Here is a 17950-nt window from a genome sequence, read left to right as displayed (position 1 = left end):
CGCTTACTGCTCTGTGGGACATTCGTCTCCTTCTCAGCTGTCCCAGTGCTGCGTTCTGCAGAGCACAGTACTGTTTGTGATTGCAGCCTCTTTAAACCTTATTGTGCCCATGTTTCAGGCACAAAAGCCAAAAGAATTGCAGTTTCTCCCTAAGCAATCACAGTGTGTTTGGATAGGCCAGGCTTATATGCTAATTGAAAATTTTAGGATGTAAATAGTTCTTGTTGTATTCAGAGGCAGCGATCTGAAGGTTTTGCAAAACTGTTTTTAGGAAAAAGAAGGTAGGGCTCTTTTAGAGCTTGTGGATGAATGAGCTCTTATAGCCATTGAGATATCTTCACATAATACTTGATATGAAAATGTCTAGTTTGTGGTGAATTATAAATGCTTTCCAGACTGCAAAACAAGTTTTATAATTATGCTTAAGGTATATTATCTTTAAATCATAGAATACTAATTGTTTATTTAAACAGATTTTTCCTAATTTTAGTAGCCAGTCATGGTGGTATTTCAAAACAGAGCTCATTATTTCCAATCGTGGTTCATTTAGAACAGTCCTATTTTTAAACACTGAAATTTCCTCTGTTTCAGAATCAGGACCTTATTTATTCCTATTACCCACCCACTTACAAGGGACTGATACTTATATACTTCTCATTTCCAACTGCAACAGGTTTTGACGCAGACGTGAATATTCCACCCAGATTAGTTTAATTTGCTGTTATGCTGCTTTATGCCTCTTATAGCAGAAAAACAAATCAGGTCTGTAGATTGAAGCAGGAGTGAGAAGTAAATTTTTAATTTGGATTTTTAATTTAGTAGTTGTAAGTTGCAGGAGTATCAGAAAGGCAAAGAGAGCATAAATTGGGTATTTGTATTTAACAGTGAAGGCTAACAGTGCCTATTTTTTTCTGCAGCCTAAATTGGTTTATTTTCTTTTATACCATTATTTTTGTTTAGTGAACAGCTGTGCTGTGCCAGTGGTTTCCATTTGGAGTCTTTTAGCTCTGTGAAGTAGCAGAGAAAGTAATGGACATTTGCAAATTAATACTTACTGTTATTTTCTACTAATCTGATGTAGCTCTCCTCTTTCAGCATAGATATAATATCAGAGCAAAAGTAATTATGGTGTTAAAACTAGTACTGCTGCAGAATATTTTGCTAATTAAACTTGTTGCATTTAAATTGCTTCTTTTGGATCACTGTATGGAACCAAACTGTTTAGAACAATAAATGAACCCACTTTCTTAGAGGCCTAGGATTGCAGATGGTCAGATTGCATGTGAAGCACCTAGGCTCTGAATTAGTCTTTTGTGTGAAAGAGAGAAAGGTAATTTGAATGTTTGAACTCCCTGTTCCTCCCACACATACACAGGAAGCTTGTCTCAAAATGAACAATTCTCTAAATAAAGACTAATAAGAAGCTAAATTAATTAGAAGGTGTGATTTGAAAAGACATTGATGAGAAGAGTCTGTCATTTTAGACAAATGGAATGGAGCTAAATAAATTAGGCCACATTAATATCTCATTGTTCTGTGAGCAGCTTTCTTTTATTGCATTCATTAGAGAGTACTTCTTGAAATGAGCCTTTGCTAGCCATTATGGATTCAGTTCTCATTTACCAATGCCTAACACACAGCTCCTGCATTAAAAATGTTTCAGCAACTCCTCATAGTTTCTGCAAATTAATATTTATACTTCTGGTTGCTGTGCTTTTCATCTGCAACATAGCAGGCTCTGAACATTATTTTTTTTCCCACTGAATTGGCAGTAAAGAACTTTTACATCAAAAGATTTGGGAGGCAGAAGTCTGAAATAACTTTATAAAATAAACTGCACTCATAACTTATACAGTAGACTCTTCCTCCAAATAATACTCTTTGCGGCAGTTATTTATTTTGATAGAAAATACCCTGCCTCATGACTTCAGTAGTCCTTTGATAACTTTTTAGTGTCTTTTAAAAGGTTCCTTCAGTATGTAATTAGGAGACATTGGAAATGCGCATCTCATGAAGTATTTCTTACTTTCAGAAAGTGAAATGTATGTTTTTCCTCTTTCTCTCTCTCTGCTGCAGATGGAATATTTGGGAGATGTCAGCGAGTGCCAGTAAGAGACATATACAAATATGACATTTCACCTCCTGTTCTTCAGCGCCTGAGGATCATCCTGGAGAAGCTCTCACACAGAGGTATAGTAAAAACCCAGGACTGAGAGTTAGTTGCACTGAGGATTATAATTACTTTGTGCTACTTCTATGGTGACATCTTCAGAAGCTGTTGAGCACAGTATGTTCCAGGCCCAGTGGTGCTGACTTTATAAAAGTAAAAAAGCCTTCTGACTCACTGAATCTGCAGTGAAGTCTTGATGAAGGCTTGATGAAGCCATTCAGGAGAGGTGCTTCCTCCTTATAGAGTGCGTATTCGTGATTGATGCTATGCACAATAGAAGCTCGGCATTCGTGAATGCTGGTGTCATATAAATAAATCATCAAGAAAGAAAAATAATCTGCTGTATATGCTTTTGCACCACAGTGCATTTCAGGGTGCATATGTACAAAACACACAAGATCTAGTTATCTAGAAAGGATTCTTTACTTTCCAATGGATTTAGTTAAGTCCATTTTCTCTGATCTCATTATAAGCAGCATCTACTGTGTTCCTTTTAATTTTTGTTCATCCTTTGAAGCTTATCTCTTTGCTCTTTCCAAAGCTCAAAAAGAATATTCTAACCTCTGAATGACATAACTTGAGCTAATAAATACAAAACTGGATAAAGTAAAAGATAATGTATGTAATATGCCTCTGTTGGAAACAGTTGCAGGACCATGAAATCTTTATAAACATGTTCATAAAGGATTCTTAAAATTTTGCACTTGCATCTGCTCTGTGGGTATTTGTTCCTAAGCAGATTCCAGTTCCAAACTGCTCATGATGGAGCATGCTAATACAAGTGTGATTATGAGAAAAAAACTGATTTCTTGGAAGTTCATGATCATATTTAGGGCTTGGACTTCTAGTTTGGAAACCACTGATTTAGGTGATTAAAAGAATGTCCTTGCTGGTAGCCCATACAAAGGAAGCAAACTCTGAATTAAACTTCGTTTTAGTAACTCTTGTTAGATTGATGTGTGTAAGTGAATAGTAGTTGAGACATTTCACTTGTCATTGTCTAACAGCTGAATTAAGCAAGCAAGTTTATGAAAATACTGTTTTGTCAGGGCGATATGAGTGGAAAATCTTTATGCTTGAATACAGTGAAGAAAGGGGGACAAATTCATCTCAGATGCATAAATTGGTGTCACCACTCCCCCACAGGGTTGTAAGACAAGGCAGAAAATCTGCAGGTAAATCTCACCCTTCTGGAGAGGCTTACAGAGGCTGATGGACCCCAGGCTATCTCACATAATGTTGAAGTCAATACATGCCTCCATAAGTCTGTCTGCCATAAGATTTTGGTCAGTGCAGCTGAATTGAGGAGAGCCTTCCTACTTTGTGCTTCTCTGATATAAACCACTTGAAGGAAACTTGGGCACTGAAATTTGGACTTGTCTCATGTTTTATTCATAGAAAGAGTGACAATGAACGCACAGATTGAAACCATGATGAAGAATGAAAGTACTTTCATCTTTCTTCACTCATGACATTTAGAGGTGCATACACAAACGTGTTCATACTTTGAACTGATCTAAAACTTTTGCAGACTATTCTTGTGGCCTGTGGACATTCCAGTGATGAGAATCTTAAATACATCTGTAAGAGATAATATCATTCCCTTGTTCAAAGTGATTGATGTAATAAAATCATTTTTTTATTTTTTTTTATTCTCAATATCCTTGGCGAATTCTGAAGTGAGGACAGAAATACGGAAGGAGTAAAATCAATATAGGCTATCAGATTAATGGGTTGCTCATATCAGATTGCTCAGGGAAGACTGCTGTTTGCTGTCTTATCAGATGCCAGCCCTTAGGACATATACTCTGACTATGATGGTCACTCGCACAATTAATGTTGTTCTGGAAATTGTGTGCAAAACATCATGACCGCTTCTGCAGTATAGATAAGCAAGGTATCGAATTCACTCAAATATTTCAGCCAACCTCCAGAAAAGGCATGTTTTTCAAGTCTCATTTCCTTTATCATTATATTACCGAATTCTTGTCCTTTCCAAAGGAGTTTTGGCAAGCTCCACTTAGAGATGCCCAACTGGCCCAGAAGGGACAGTGAGAGCATCTGTTTTCTGCTTTTTGTGAAGAGTAGGACAAGTTCTTTTTGGAAGGCCGTATTCTAGATTCCAAGATAAGTAAAACTTTCAACAATATGTAAATAAAACATTTTCTAATTTTATTAGATGTATGTACAGTCAAGTACCAGATACATTCAAGAGAAATTTCTGGTTTGTGGACTTTATTTATTTTTAATGTGCCTCATTTTTTCTTTTTTGTTTCCTTCTTGATACCTTCATGCAACATTACAAATGTCTTGTTTTTGTTTTTGTTTTTAGCAATAGGCTGTTAGCATCTATTCCCGTAGAGTTTAAAAAAAAAAAAAAGAATAGAAAATCTCATAGAATTTATATCACTACATTCTCCTTTTTGCTCATCTTTTCTAAGTGATGCCTATATTTGAATCAAGGTCCAAATTGGAAGATTGTGTGGTCAGGTGCTATAAAACAAAAGACAACATGATATGAATAGCAAATCTCATTTGTGATCTTGATTTTGTCATCTCAGAATGTTTACTACAATGCAGAAGCATGCAACAAGTTTAGGTGACTGGATTATAATCTCTTTAACAAAAGACTTTGACTAAAATTGAATTCAGGTTTCATAATGATATAGTTCTTTGTCTTCTTTGCACATTAAGTGCGTGTTTCTTTACGCTACCCAGTAAATTGATGACGGAATTAAATTACTTGGAATTTTGGATAGTTACCTAAAGAAATGATCTGTTGGCATTCAAATATCCTTCTTGATGTTTTCACTCTGACTGTCCTTGATTCTGTCAAATTTTTCAAAATACCTTCATGAGTAAGATTTTCTGAAGATACTACTTTTATGAATGTGAGATTCTGTGTGGGAAAAGCCCTTCTCCCAGTTGCTGAAACATCACGATGAATCAGCTTGTGCAACTGGTGGTGCTATAGCTTATGATTTATGAGGAGCTAAAAGATTTCTCATTGTCTGATAAACAGAACAATCAAAAGAATGCTGTTTGGATAGGATGAAAACATTAGGAAAGGCAATTGAAAGATTACCAGGACAGAGCAGTGAAAGAATAGTGCTAAAGGAACTGGAAATACTTATCCTTATGGGTATGCAGATCTGCGTCTTCCTTATCCAGTCCAGGAAGTGATGCTGCTTGGAATATGCCAGAAATGATGAATCAACCACACACTCCTATATTCCCCACACTTGAGTTTAAATGTGTAATTTTTGTTTTTGTTTTCTTACTAAATGGATTATATTTTTTTTGTGTGTGTTCCTTTTGTCCCAGCAATGCTACTATGAAGGCAAAACTATCACATCACTTGCTAAGATTCTTAGTAAGATTGTGGGAACATTTAGGTTCATACTGATCTCTTAGACAAGAAGCATGGAAAGTGAGATAAGTAGTACATAATAATTCAAGTGTAGTACATAAATAGTACTTGAAGTCTCAGCAAATGCAATAATAAAAGTAGACATTAGTATTTCTCAACTTGCTTATTCCAAGAGGAAATTACATACAGAATCCTAGGGGTTAAAAGGAATCTCTGGAGATCATCTAGTTCAATCCCCTGCAAAAGCAGTTCCCTAAGTAGGTTACACAGGTATGTGTCCAGGTGAGTTTTGAATATCTCCAGAGGAGGCTCTACAACCTCTCTGTGCAGCCTGTTCTAATGCTCTCTCACTCTTATGTTCATATGGCACTTCCTGTGTTCCAGTTTGTGACTATTGCCCATTGTCCCATTGCAGGGCACCAGTGAACAGAGCCTGGCCCCATCCATCTGACTCCTGCCCTTTAGTTATTGATAAGCTTTGATAAGATTCTTCTCTCCATATTCTCCAGGCTAAAAAGTCTGAAGTCTTTCAGTCTTTCATTGAATGGTTTCTATATCATAGAATAGCTGATAACGTGGTACTATACGTATCTGGTACAACTAACCATGTGAAAGTGCAATGCCATAGCAAATAAGCATTACTAGAAGGAGTTCAGAGACGGAGCCTGAAGCACTAGAGCACAGGATCATGACATATGTCCATCTTAGGATTCTGCTTCTAGAAGAAGCACTGTGCCTGTTTGGGGGAATATGAGGAAAGTTTAAGCATACAGAAGCGTTTCACATGATAAATCCTCTCAGTTTTATATGCTTGGCTGTGTATGATTCCCCTGAGCCTGAAGTCCTGTTTTTGTGTTGTTTATATGCCCCATGGAAACAGTTTCTAGCACTGTTCTACAGGACACTGTCTACTAGAAACAAGGCCCTTTGCACTAAAAATCAGTAGTTCAGTGTTTGTCTTCTGTCTTTAGAACCTGATTCTAAATTGCCACAGGAACCATGAAGCATGTCTGTTTGAACAAAACAATCATACACGTGTTTCTTATTTTGCTTACCTAAACTGCAGCCATTTCTGATAGTCTGGACTATGCTTGCTGCTACTTTTTGCTGTAATGCCCTGTTCTAAACCTTACTTTCAAGGAAAGCAATTTCTTTTATACTGTTTGGAAACCAGTATTTCTAAAGGTATTTGACTATCAACAGTGTTATTAGGATAACTAAAAAAAGTGGGATACACTTTTTAATTCATTCATTGTCAGCAAGATGAATGTAATGGGTTGTGAAAATAGACAACAGATTCATAATATATTTGGAAAAAATAGCACTTGTTTGTCTTCTTTGTAACCCAAGAAGTTCTTGACAGGGAGGAAGAAGTATTTGTGCTAAATTCCTTCTTAGCCTGTTAAATGTAAGGGAATTAATATAACTTCGCTAGAAATAATTTTATACTCTATAGCAAATTCATTTTAAAAACTAAAATGATATACAATCAGTTAATTTGAAAATTAAAATGAATGCGACTTGTCACATTGCTTGTGAATTACAGAACAGTTGCTAAATATTTCAGTTGGGACTATTTTTCAGGGAAAATTAGAAAAAAATATAATTTGTTATTGCAACAGTAACAAATAGACTTGAAAGTGAGCTTTCATAAGTTCAATTTAGAAGTAAACTTTAAAAGAATGATGTAGATTTTGCACGTTTGTAAGGTGAACATCACATAATTATGGAGGTATATAGAGAGCTGAAACCAAGTGAGGTGGGAGAAGGTGGGTTTTTCTTAAGATATGTATACTGATGTAAAGGAATAAAAACTCTTCTATTGGTTTTGGGGGGAAAAAATGTTTTACTTGAATAGAGTAGTGCATTTACAATTAATTTCCTGGGCATCAGCTTGCTCCAGACAGGAGTACTTGGCAAATTCTTCTCCTATGTGGTTGCTGAAACCAGGAATTGAAGCGTAAACTCCATGACATGCTACACTGGAGGAACACCAGTGGGAGTGGATCTATTTACCTTCTCCTAGTATCACTGTCACACTGCCTTAATTCTTTGGCTTAATGGACAATAAAACTGAAAAAGTTGCAAATAATTCCTGTCTTTGTTAAATGCTAAAACACTTCTGATATTTTAGATCTTCACAAACCTTGGCCTGTATGAATAATGTGTTGGCATTACAAAAATTGTTTATATGAGCAAAATAGATCCTATCTATTGTGGGAGAGATTTTAGCAAGTACAGAAGAAAACTTTAACTATGTAGTTTTACTTCCGTGTGTGACACTTGTACAACTTTTTTTTTATTTTGCATCATTTGAATGTTGTTTCAATATATGTCAACCCTATAGCATTCCATTTCTCTTGTTTAAAATGATGATCGATTGAAGCTTTGACTTGTGTTTTTGATAAAATAACCCATTATCTAATATGTTTGATAGAAAGGAGAAAAGGTCTGCTTGTCTCCTTTGTGTCATGTTTCTGTCAACCAGCAGTGACAATTGATGACTGGGATCAGAACGTATCCAATATTTTATGGCCTAGATAACTTTATAGCTCTTCTTCTGAAAGGAAACATAGAAATTAGAGATAATACAATGTAAATATCAAAAGCTGTCGATCAATTCCTGTCTTGCCTCCTTTGTTTTGAAGATCTCTTTTCCATTATGCTTGCCGTGTTGCCTCTTCCATAGTTATCTTTATGATCTTTGAAATATAGAGTCTGTGTTTCTTCCTTCCATGGAAGAAACTAAAGAAGTCTCTTATTTCTGCTGAACTGAACTGAGCAAGCTCCACAGGCTTCCTTTGGCTGGCCTTGTTCTCAATGTTGGACTAACAGCCCAACAGCAGAAAGTCTTTGTATTTGGCTTATTCATTAACATGCTGCCCTGTTAATGATGTCACATGCAGCTCTGAACTTTATTCTTATTCTCTTAGATCATTCTTTAAAAAACATTAATAGCTCCCACAAGACCATTGGATTGTGCCTACATTGGGCTTAAAGTGATATGGGCACACGGTATACTTAAAAACACCCTTTAAAAAAACATTAATCAAACTGCAGTTCATATCAGTTGTTCTCATGCTTGGAATGTCAGAAAATACCAACTGAAGCATGAGATAATTTCTTTAGTTGCTCTGTTCTTTAATAATACAACTTTTGAAAGTTGTGAATAAAAAGCTAGCAGATGCGAAGTCATTATGCCATTCAGGACTATTAATCCAATTCTAAATAGCCTGTTTACCATTCAGCATAAGGCTGGTTTTTATCATTGCACTGATGGTATTTTCTTCCTTACCTTCAGTTGTTTAATACTAGGAAGTTTATTTTTCTCTTACATTTCTAAATTCACTACATTTCTTTTTTATCTACAGCTTTTATCTCAATCTACTTGTTTTCATATTCTTTCATGATATCACCTCTTTCCTTCCAACACTTGTACACTGCTCAGTTTCTCTTTTGCAGTCTTGCACAGTCTTACAATTGTATAACAGACCTTCCTCCCATTTTGTGTTTTCCATTCCTTTTGCTATCTGGTTTCTAATTAAGCATTGTACAGACCTCCCTTGAATGTTTAATGAAAATGTCTCCAATCTTTAGGAATTCTATGAGTATTCTTCTTCTTGTTGACTTGCCATTTGCCAAACATATAGCTATTACATTTTCACCCTCCCTCTGCTTTATTATTATTAAATGTAGTATTTTCCATATTTCTTTAGCATAGTTAGATAATTTCCTTTCCTTATTTTACCTGAAGGCTGCCAACAATGCAGAAATTCTGACTCAAAGAAAATTTGGGGTTGCTGGTTATGCAATATTTTAGAAACTTACCTTTTTGCTCCTTTCAGTTTTTTTTGTATTACTACCTGTTTTTGTGAAGAAGCAAAAATTCCTGCCTGAGCAGACACTAGTTCTTTGATGCATCCTAGAGAGCTATCTTAGGAGTCTTTAGATACTCCTCCATATTCACTACTCTTTATTTTGGCAGAACTACACTACCAAAGACAGAAGAACTCTGTCCACCTGTCACCTCCTCTTCTAGCAGTTTTTTGTTTGTTCCCAGTTTCTACAATATGTACCAATCTGGAAGTTCTTATGTGCAATAAATATCATCAGATGCTCTTCTTGCAAGTTTCTAGGTAAATGGAAGAGCAAAAAGCATGACTGGGAAGAAGTCTGCTGTTGCCCTGTTTGTTTACAAGCATCTAGCTGCCACATACAAGTGCTACAGCCAGTACATTTTTTTTGTACTTTATTTTGGAGTTGATCATACCCAGCCTGTTTTACCTAGCTGACACACCAAAAACGTTATCTGGGACACATGGAGAGGAACCACAAATAGCGCAGGAAATGCAGGGGGATTGTATTGGGGACAGCAAGTGAGATGCTGGAATAATGTAGAACTGAACTGAGAGGATCGTATTAGATGTGTGGCTAGGAGCTCACACACAGACAATGCTCCTCTCTTCCCTCCCTCCTCAACCCCCTTCCCCAACACACACTTTGTTTTTTTTTTTATTAAATGTTAAAGGCAATTGACTAAAAAGGCTCTTGGGTTGAGGGAGCAGGGGAGAGGCCAGATGACAAGCAGCAACTGATTTGAATTGGACTGACTCGGGTTTGGTCCCTGAAAGGGTCACTTACCCTTCTAGGTAGGATAACACTGCTCGACTTTGCACAACTAAAATGTTAAAAATATAAAAGATCTAACAGTGACAAAGATACGTTGGTCTTTACCAACAATTCAATTCTCAATTCAATTCAATAATCTTTCCATTTTGCTTAATAATGTTGTTCTGTTGTTATTTTTTTCCCTCAGTGTTGTAAGTGCCTAATCAGTAACCCACTGGAATATCCTTACTGCTCTTGAATAAGAAATGACCACATCGTGATAAAAAGTCTGTTTTAGATAGAGGAGTAAATTAATAGGATGAAGGTCACCCACTGTGACATATGGCACTTGTGCTTGTTTCTTTACAAACCCACTTGTACAACTTGCAACTGACTCCAGTTTGTTATGTCTTGACTACACAACAATCTGAGTTTCTCTGAGTTTCCAGGTGGTTTGCTATTCCTTAGCTGAGACTATTATACATTTTGCAAAAGATTTTTTCCTGACTTCAAGTAACTGTTATGTTGCCATTTATTGCTGTATTTGTGAAGTGAGATCTTTTGACAGGATGCTTTTTGCAAACTTTAAATTCCATGTCCATCTTCACCGAGAGCTGTCAGCTTACGTCCTTCATGATAAATGACCAATATGCACTACTGCGTATCTGTGCATAGTGAAAAAGACTGAGAAATTACTAGTGTGGCCATGGTATAATTAATTTTTGTGCTGTCTTTATGTGAAATGTTTAACATTCAAATAATTAACATTAAATAAAGTCCTGAAAGGAAAGGCCAGCCTCTGAGACAGGAGCTCCTTTCCATGCCCGCTCTAAATCTCCCAAACTACTTCTTGTGACTTCTGCACTTCATTTTACTGTTAGTTAAAAATAGAATAACTTGACACTGTTTTTTTCTTAATTACCCTCCATGCTGTTGTAGGCTGCAGTGATGGTGGCTAAAAGCCCACCTGCAATCTGCTACTTCTAACTGATCACCTGTATTTCCTGCCAGTATCTCCTTAATTTTATTTTCTATGAAAGACAAAATTTTAAAGCTTTGTTTTTTTTGCCTTTAAAAACAGCACTTAGACTCTTTAAACAAAACTTGATGTTCATCATTCATTGATTTCCAACCTCATTTTTCTTCATACCAGAAAAAGCTTTACATATACTAACTTAAATGAAGTATCACTATGTGCTTGAAATGTTTGCTAAGATTGATTCTATGTGATTTGAGCCATTGACTCTCAGGTGGAAAAGAAACAGAAAAAAATTCATTAAGTTTGAAATTGTTCACCTAAACACTTCATAAAATACATATGAATAATGAATATATTTACAGAAGTCAGAAATGAGTCGGAAACCATTTAGAAATAGAAGAAGGTTTAACTGACCACCTAATGAAATCCTAATGACTAAGTCAATCAGCCCTAAATAGGAAGGGAAATGCATTATCTTATGTTTTGAGTTTTATCTCTGTCATTACCTTCAATGTCTATTGGAAAATCTCTGCAAGATTAGGCATTAATATGTGTTTGCATCTATGTGAGAGAATTGGTGATACTGTGTTCTTTCCCTTCCATCCACCAAAATGAACTTTGTACATTGTCTGCAATCTTGATCAGGGTGCAGAGAATACTCATGGAGTATTACAATGATTTCAAATTCAGGGCAGTATTAATCAGAACGGAAAACTACTTAGTACGATCTTATTGACCCGTGAGGTAATTCCAGCAGTCAATAAATACAAATGGAGTGTGGCCCTCCTTGTAAGTTGCACAAAATGGGAGAATTTAGACAGAATAACGTTAGAAAGATAGAATACCAAATTCAATTCCTAAATGAGAAAAGTATGTCTGAACTCGTCTTGCTGGAGCACAGCTTTTTCTCCCTTGTGGGCACTGCAAAACCTGTCTGCTTTTAAATTTTAATTATAACTTAGATTAGTTATGATCATCTAATCTTTCCTTTGCACTGCAGTGTCTGATCACTCTGTATAAGTATCCAAAGTTTAATCTACTTCTGGTCCTCCTAGATTTGACAGTCTAATTAAGTGCTCAACTTTAGCACTTGGTATATAAGAAATCCCACTTCATGTTTTAGTAAGTTTTTAGATAAAATTGGTCACTTACCTATTCTGCTGAAATCTTTCAGAATAATTGGATTGTTTTATCTTCACTACTGCATTTGTATGTTTTAAAAACCAGCAGGTTTCCTTCCTGTATTATGCCACAAAACTTGAAGGCTTAGCCAAATATTGATAGTAAAGCATTGCATGGTACTAAATAGGTTCACCATTTGACTTAACACGTAAAACACAGATACAAACATGGGTTCTAAAATTAGTATCTTATTGTTTATAAAATCAATTCTTGTTCTCTCTGGCAGTGGTGACCTAGCAACGTGTGCAAGTCTTTCTCCATTATTTCTTGCACAAGACCTTGCACTTCAACTTTCTTCTGTTTGCCCTTTGCTACATTGCACATTTTTGTGACTGATTTTTCTCCTTTGAAATTAGGGAAGAAATGGCATTTGTCTTTTTTTGCTGGGCTAGCATCTTATCATTGCAGAAGGACATAGCACAACTCTGCTGTCTCCTTTTACACAAGTTGATCTTGTTCCTTACGCCAGTTGGCTCAGTGCATACACGGGCAGGTGATCCAAGTTATGGTAATGCCAGCATATGCTGTACGGATGGAGATGTTCAATCAGTTGCTCTTAGCAGCTCTGTTGATAGCAGATTTAAGTTTGCTCTGTGGAGGGGTCCTTCTTGGCACTAAAATTTTATAAAATTTGCACAGACATTCCTCCTTCCCTCCCTTTCTCTCCTCCTTGCCCCATCCCTTCCCAAGGACAGCCAGTCCCCAAGCAGCACTTCAGGCTCTTTACCTCCCTGGGATGATTCTGCTGTCAATGCACTGAAGGTGTTTCACAGGGACAGCGCTCATCACACACAGCCATCATCTGCAATCTGTGTCTGCTGGGGCTCTCTATAAACAGCAGAAAAGCAGGCACTTTCAGGGTGTGATTCATCTGTGTAATTTTAGACAACTGTAGGATGAAGTGAATCATATCCTAGATTTCACTGACCATATTGTTTAGCTCTCCATTCGCTAGGGAGTCCTCGGCTGATTACCTCTGCTGTTTCATTTAGTCACATGAATTTTGTTTTTTGTGCCTCACTGAATGATGAAGTTTAGCCATGGTTTGGGCCCTGCAGAGAAGTGTTCAGAGGAATTAAGTTGTACTTTAAGGATAAGGAGCTTCTGGTACAGCTTTAATAGTCTTACAGAGACCAAAGAGAATGTGAGAAACAATTTGAAATTCCCAGTGCTGGGGTCAGTGAAAAAAAATCAGCTTTGCTGCAGTTTGCCCTGGCCCATGCTCTCGCTATATTTTAATTACCTTACCGAAATCCTCTGGGTGCTCATCAGTTATCCGTGTAGCAGCATAAACTAATCAGTGCTCGAATTCTGACCTTTGTTGAATAGCAGGTGTGCAGGCAGTTTCTAATCCTGCTGTGTTATTTTGGCATCAACTTTTTTTGTGCAACTCATGCTAGAGTAGATCCTGGATTTATCTTGAACTTTAGTTTGACAGGTTGTGCTGCAGGTCCGTTCCTGACAACTATTGGTATGAACTTTTCTTCACTGGAAGTAGGTTCACTTCTTATCTTTGAGAATATTTCCTTTATACTTCACCAATTTTCTTTAAACTAAGTGCAGGATAAGACTGTTTATGTGTCTTTTATTTTCCAGCAACTCCCTGTCGCATAGTATTATTTTCCTTCATTTTCCTTAAAACAACATTATAAATTATACAGTAGATTGAGCAGATGGGTGGATTGACTTGGATCTTTCAGAACATTCAGTGCTTCTCTTGATAAATAATTAAAAAAAAAAACTAGAATAACTTTATAATTTTCTAAAACGCTGTAGTAACAGATTTGTTGGAAAAATCAAACTGCAATATGCAGGTTTTCCCTCTAACAAATAAAGTAGGTCTAAAACTTCCTTCTTTTATGCTATTTCATTAATTTGAAAATACAGCACTGGTCTCTGTTTTTACGTTAGTCACTCTCACTAAAGGCTATGGAAAGCATCAATTCTTATAATGAAACCTTCCATTTTGGAAGCTTTCACTTCCCTGCTGTTTGACTGAGCAAGTTGCCACTGAGGGTCGGTGATGCTGAGAAGGAAATGGCATTGATTTTAAACGTTCTGCTGTACAGGATTATTTCAGGATATTTCCCTTTATTTTTGTTTTTCTTTTTTTCCCAGAAAATGAGAACAAAAATGCTCAGAAGTACAAGTTGAAGTTTGTGAAATCAAAACATGCCTAAAAAAAACTAAATATACTTATTTTCTGGAGGATTTATGTTGACACCTTAGAATAGTTCTGTGCACTCCTAGTTGAAGTAGCTTTGCTGGGCTGGGTTTTTTAAAGCTATGACCATCTAGGATTTGAGAGATCAAAGGGCAAGAATTAAGACTTTTGGTTTCTAATGCTGATGACTGATGAATAGGCCAACATGCTTTTCCCTTAAAGTAAAACTTCTTGCAGAAATATAACGATGTTCTGGGAAGCAGGGTATTATTAGATCAACATGAATTTTTCTTACTGTTACCAATAACTAAGGCAGTACCTTTTCATAATCTATTTGCACTGACATTTATCTATTTCTCTAATCAAATACCTCTTTTAAGTTTTCCACAAGTACTTTTATAAATATGGCTATATAAATGTTTGATTATTTGACTGTACGTCTTTTGTTAAGATTATTTGACTGTACGTCCTCTGTTAACGCATTCAGGAGAGTTAGTGAGTTACTCTTCCATGTAACTCAAGGTATGATGTCAGAAACCAGCTGAAATGTTGTCTGACAGACAGCACGTTTATAACCTTCCAAGAGTTTACAAAACCTGATGTAACTTCAGGATAGAACTGTAATAAAGAGCAAGCAGCAGGGGGAGGATGCATATTGGTTTAAGAGTCTGTTTCACTGCAGGACACTGAATTTCAGAAAGCTGGATTTAGACAGAATACCAGAACCCTGAAAGCGGTGTCACTGGTCCTGAGATTGAATTCTTCAGGATACTTTCTTGTTACGTCTTATAAATGGTAGTGCAGGCTTAGAATTTTGTTTGTAATGATGCTTGCTGTATTGCTCAGTACTCTGTACTGTGAATTTTAAATATTGCATTGTGCTCTCTAAAATTGTGCTCTCTACAATTTTGGAGGTTCATCAGGTGTCTGTGTATACTTGCAAAAGAAAAATGTTCTATCTGCTGTTTGAATCACAGTTACATGGAAAATAATCAATGATAAGTCTCCTTATCTGCTTTGCTTTGGTGCTGATAAATGGATTTAAGTTATGGGTTTAACTCTCATAATTAAGTGCTGTCCATTGTTGCATAAGTGATGCTTACTTGCCTTAACATTTTTTAAATGCTTACTACAATTCCTATTAGTAAGAGATTTAAGGAATTTCAGATGAAGTTAAAGTGGATTGTTCATCTCCAGGCTAGAGAATTGCTCAACTTTCTCTCCCTGAGTTGGTTAGCAATAAAACATGTCAGTTAATGCAGAGTATATGCCTGTTTATAGGATGTAGCATTAGAAGAAAGCACTTTTATCAATATACTTATTGTATTATGACCAAGTGCAGTGAGAGTGAGTTTTACATATTAATTTCATCTGAGCTGATGTTATTCAATACTGGTTAAGGTTACAGGCTTTCTGTGCAAGTAATTATTTTATAACTCATAGTTTTCAAATTGTCAAAATGACATTACCAACCCCAATAATCATTTTCGTTAACCTCTGTGTCTGTTTGCTTTGTTTACAAGTTAAAGATTAAGGGCCATTGAGACTTGGGCTATTTGCTTCAATTGTCCATCATTGCATCCAGTGTTGCTAATGCTGAACACTGTGAACTTGACCTGCAAAGGGAGTATTCAGGGAAAGTCTCTGAGCTGCACAAATGACTAATTTCTGTTTTGCTTACTTATTTAACACAGTAGGGCACAGAATAGAATCCAACACATTTTTGCATTTTGGCAAAACTGAATGAAAACTTTGTCATAAGATACCTGGAAGAGAAAAAAAGTATTTAACTGCTGGAAAATACAGTCTGATTAAATAGCTGGCTTTTTTGGTTATAGCCAAGCTTTGTCCAAAATAAACTTTACTGTGGTAGCAAAATACTGTTTTGATTTTTTCCTATTTTCTCACTGTCTTTTAAGTTGTTATGTCTACTGACATATTTCTGCAAACTGTAGGAAAAAAAAATCCAGAAGTGATCATTTGTTTTAACCCCTTAGCAAGTCTGGATAGGCATAAAAACCAATTGCTCTAGGCTGGAAAATGATAAAGAAGTGCCGTATTAGTTCACTCCAATGATTCATTCAGCTAAACATCCTTCTCTGTTAGTGATCAGTGGCAGATATTTAGGAAAGGGAAGGAAGAGACTATGGAATAAGCTTTTCTCTTGTATGACTGCTGATATGTAGTGGTTTAGAGACTTGAAAATTCTTGTATATTACTAAGGAAAAACTATTTGTGATATATAGAGATAGCTACTATTGATAAAGGAAAGAAGTCATGATCTGTGATGAACTAGGGGGAAAAGTAAGCAATAATTGCAGTTAAGAAGCACACAGAGTGCTTGTTTGTAGATCTGTGAGATTCCATGCCTCTCAAATTCAGTCTGAAACCATTAGGAACATCTTTTTGGAATATTGTGTTTTCCCATATTTTGAGTTCTCTCAAGAAAAACACGGAGCACATCCTGGAATAGCTGCCTTGTTTTTTGTTAAAATCACTCTTCCAATAGTTAATAGTTTCCTCTTTCATCCATTACTTTCAAAGCTTTTTTGTGAATCACCCCTTGGTCAATCTGATGTATTCTAAAGTAGAGCCACAGTCAAAAAACATTCTGCATTTCGAAGGGCACTTGTGCTGGAGCCCAGGAAGAGCATGCTGCTCCCCTGCCTGCTCCACCAGAGGACACTTTCTCCTTGCTTCTAATTACTGTAGTATGATATAAATGAAGTCTGGATGTGGTATTTTTATCCCAATACTGTTTAGCCTATCCTCAGAAAAAGCTGAGCTTCTTTAAAGGAAACTAACTCGTTTCTTTAAGCCTTATTTGTAAGTGAATTTCTATGCTAGTGATGCATTTCATAGGAGGTTTGCTTTTGGTTTTCACCGTAACAGGCCCCCTGTCACTTCCTCACTTTATAGTATAGAATGAGACTTCCATGGTATCTTCTGTTTTTTTACTTTGGCTGTCTCACCGCTGATTCTCATTATGAATTTTTCATACATCATATGTTTGTGCTTTTAATGAAAAGGGAAAATACCAGCACCTTCTGGTCTGGGTTGTGAAACAGATGGACAGATTTTGCTGAAAATGATGATGTTGCTGAAAAGTTTAAATGCAACAAAGAATCTTCCATGAATCTTTTTCAAAACATATTTTGGCTTAACTGTGATCCAGCTGTGAAAAGGAACCAGTTATTTGCCCCGTAGTCTTCTGGAAACTGAATTTCTGGAAGCTGAATTCCATCTGCCTGAAAATCTGTGCATTGGCTGGTTTTTTACTAAGAAATGTTACAGCCTCTAAAGATGGACAGCTTTGGGATTCAGAGTGACTGTGCCATACGATACATCATTTGACTGTCGGACATACTGTTTCTTTATGGGCCATATACTTAGTAGATAATCTAATAGGTTAATTTACACTGTAATTTCTTAATTGCTGCTAATTAGTATGAAATTCTGGCCCCATTGAAACAAACT

General features: G+C 36.3%; 1 protein-coding gene across 5 annotated transcripts in view; it reads left to right on the top strand.

The window, feature by feature from the left end:
• The window catches only part of PTPRN2 (protein tyrosine phosphatase receptor type N2), a 561093-nt gene that overhangs the window by 90514 nt on the left and 452629 nt on the right, over positions 1-17950 (top strand). For all 5 annotated transcript variants that reach the window (XM_010712395.3, XM_010712396.3, XM_019616265.2 and 2 more), the window contains exon 3: positions 2077-2190. In XM_010712395.3, the coding sequence (XP_010710697.1) occupies positions 2077-2190 (114 nt within the window). The remainder of the gene's footprint in view (positions 1-2076; positions 2191-17950) is intronic.

This window comes from Meleagris gallopavo, chromosome 6 (assembly GCF_000146605.3).
Source record: "Meleagris gallopavo isolate NT-WF06-2002-E0010 breed Aviagen turkey brand Nicholas breeding stock chromosome 6, Turkey_5.1, whole genome shotgun sequence".
Classification (NCBI taxonomy): domain Eukaryota; kingdom Metazoa; phylum Chordata; class Aves; order Galliformes; family Phasianidae; genus Meleagris; species Meleagris gallopavo.
The sequence above is the reverse complement of the archived record's forward strand: the minus strand, read 5'-3'. Positions and strand labels throughout refer to the sequence as shown.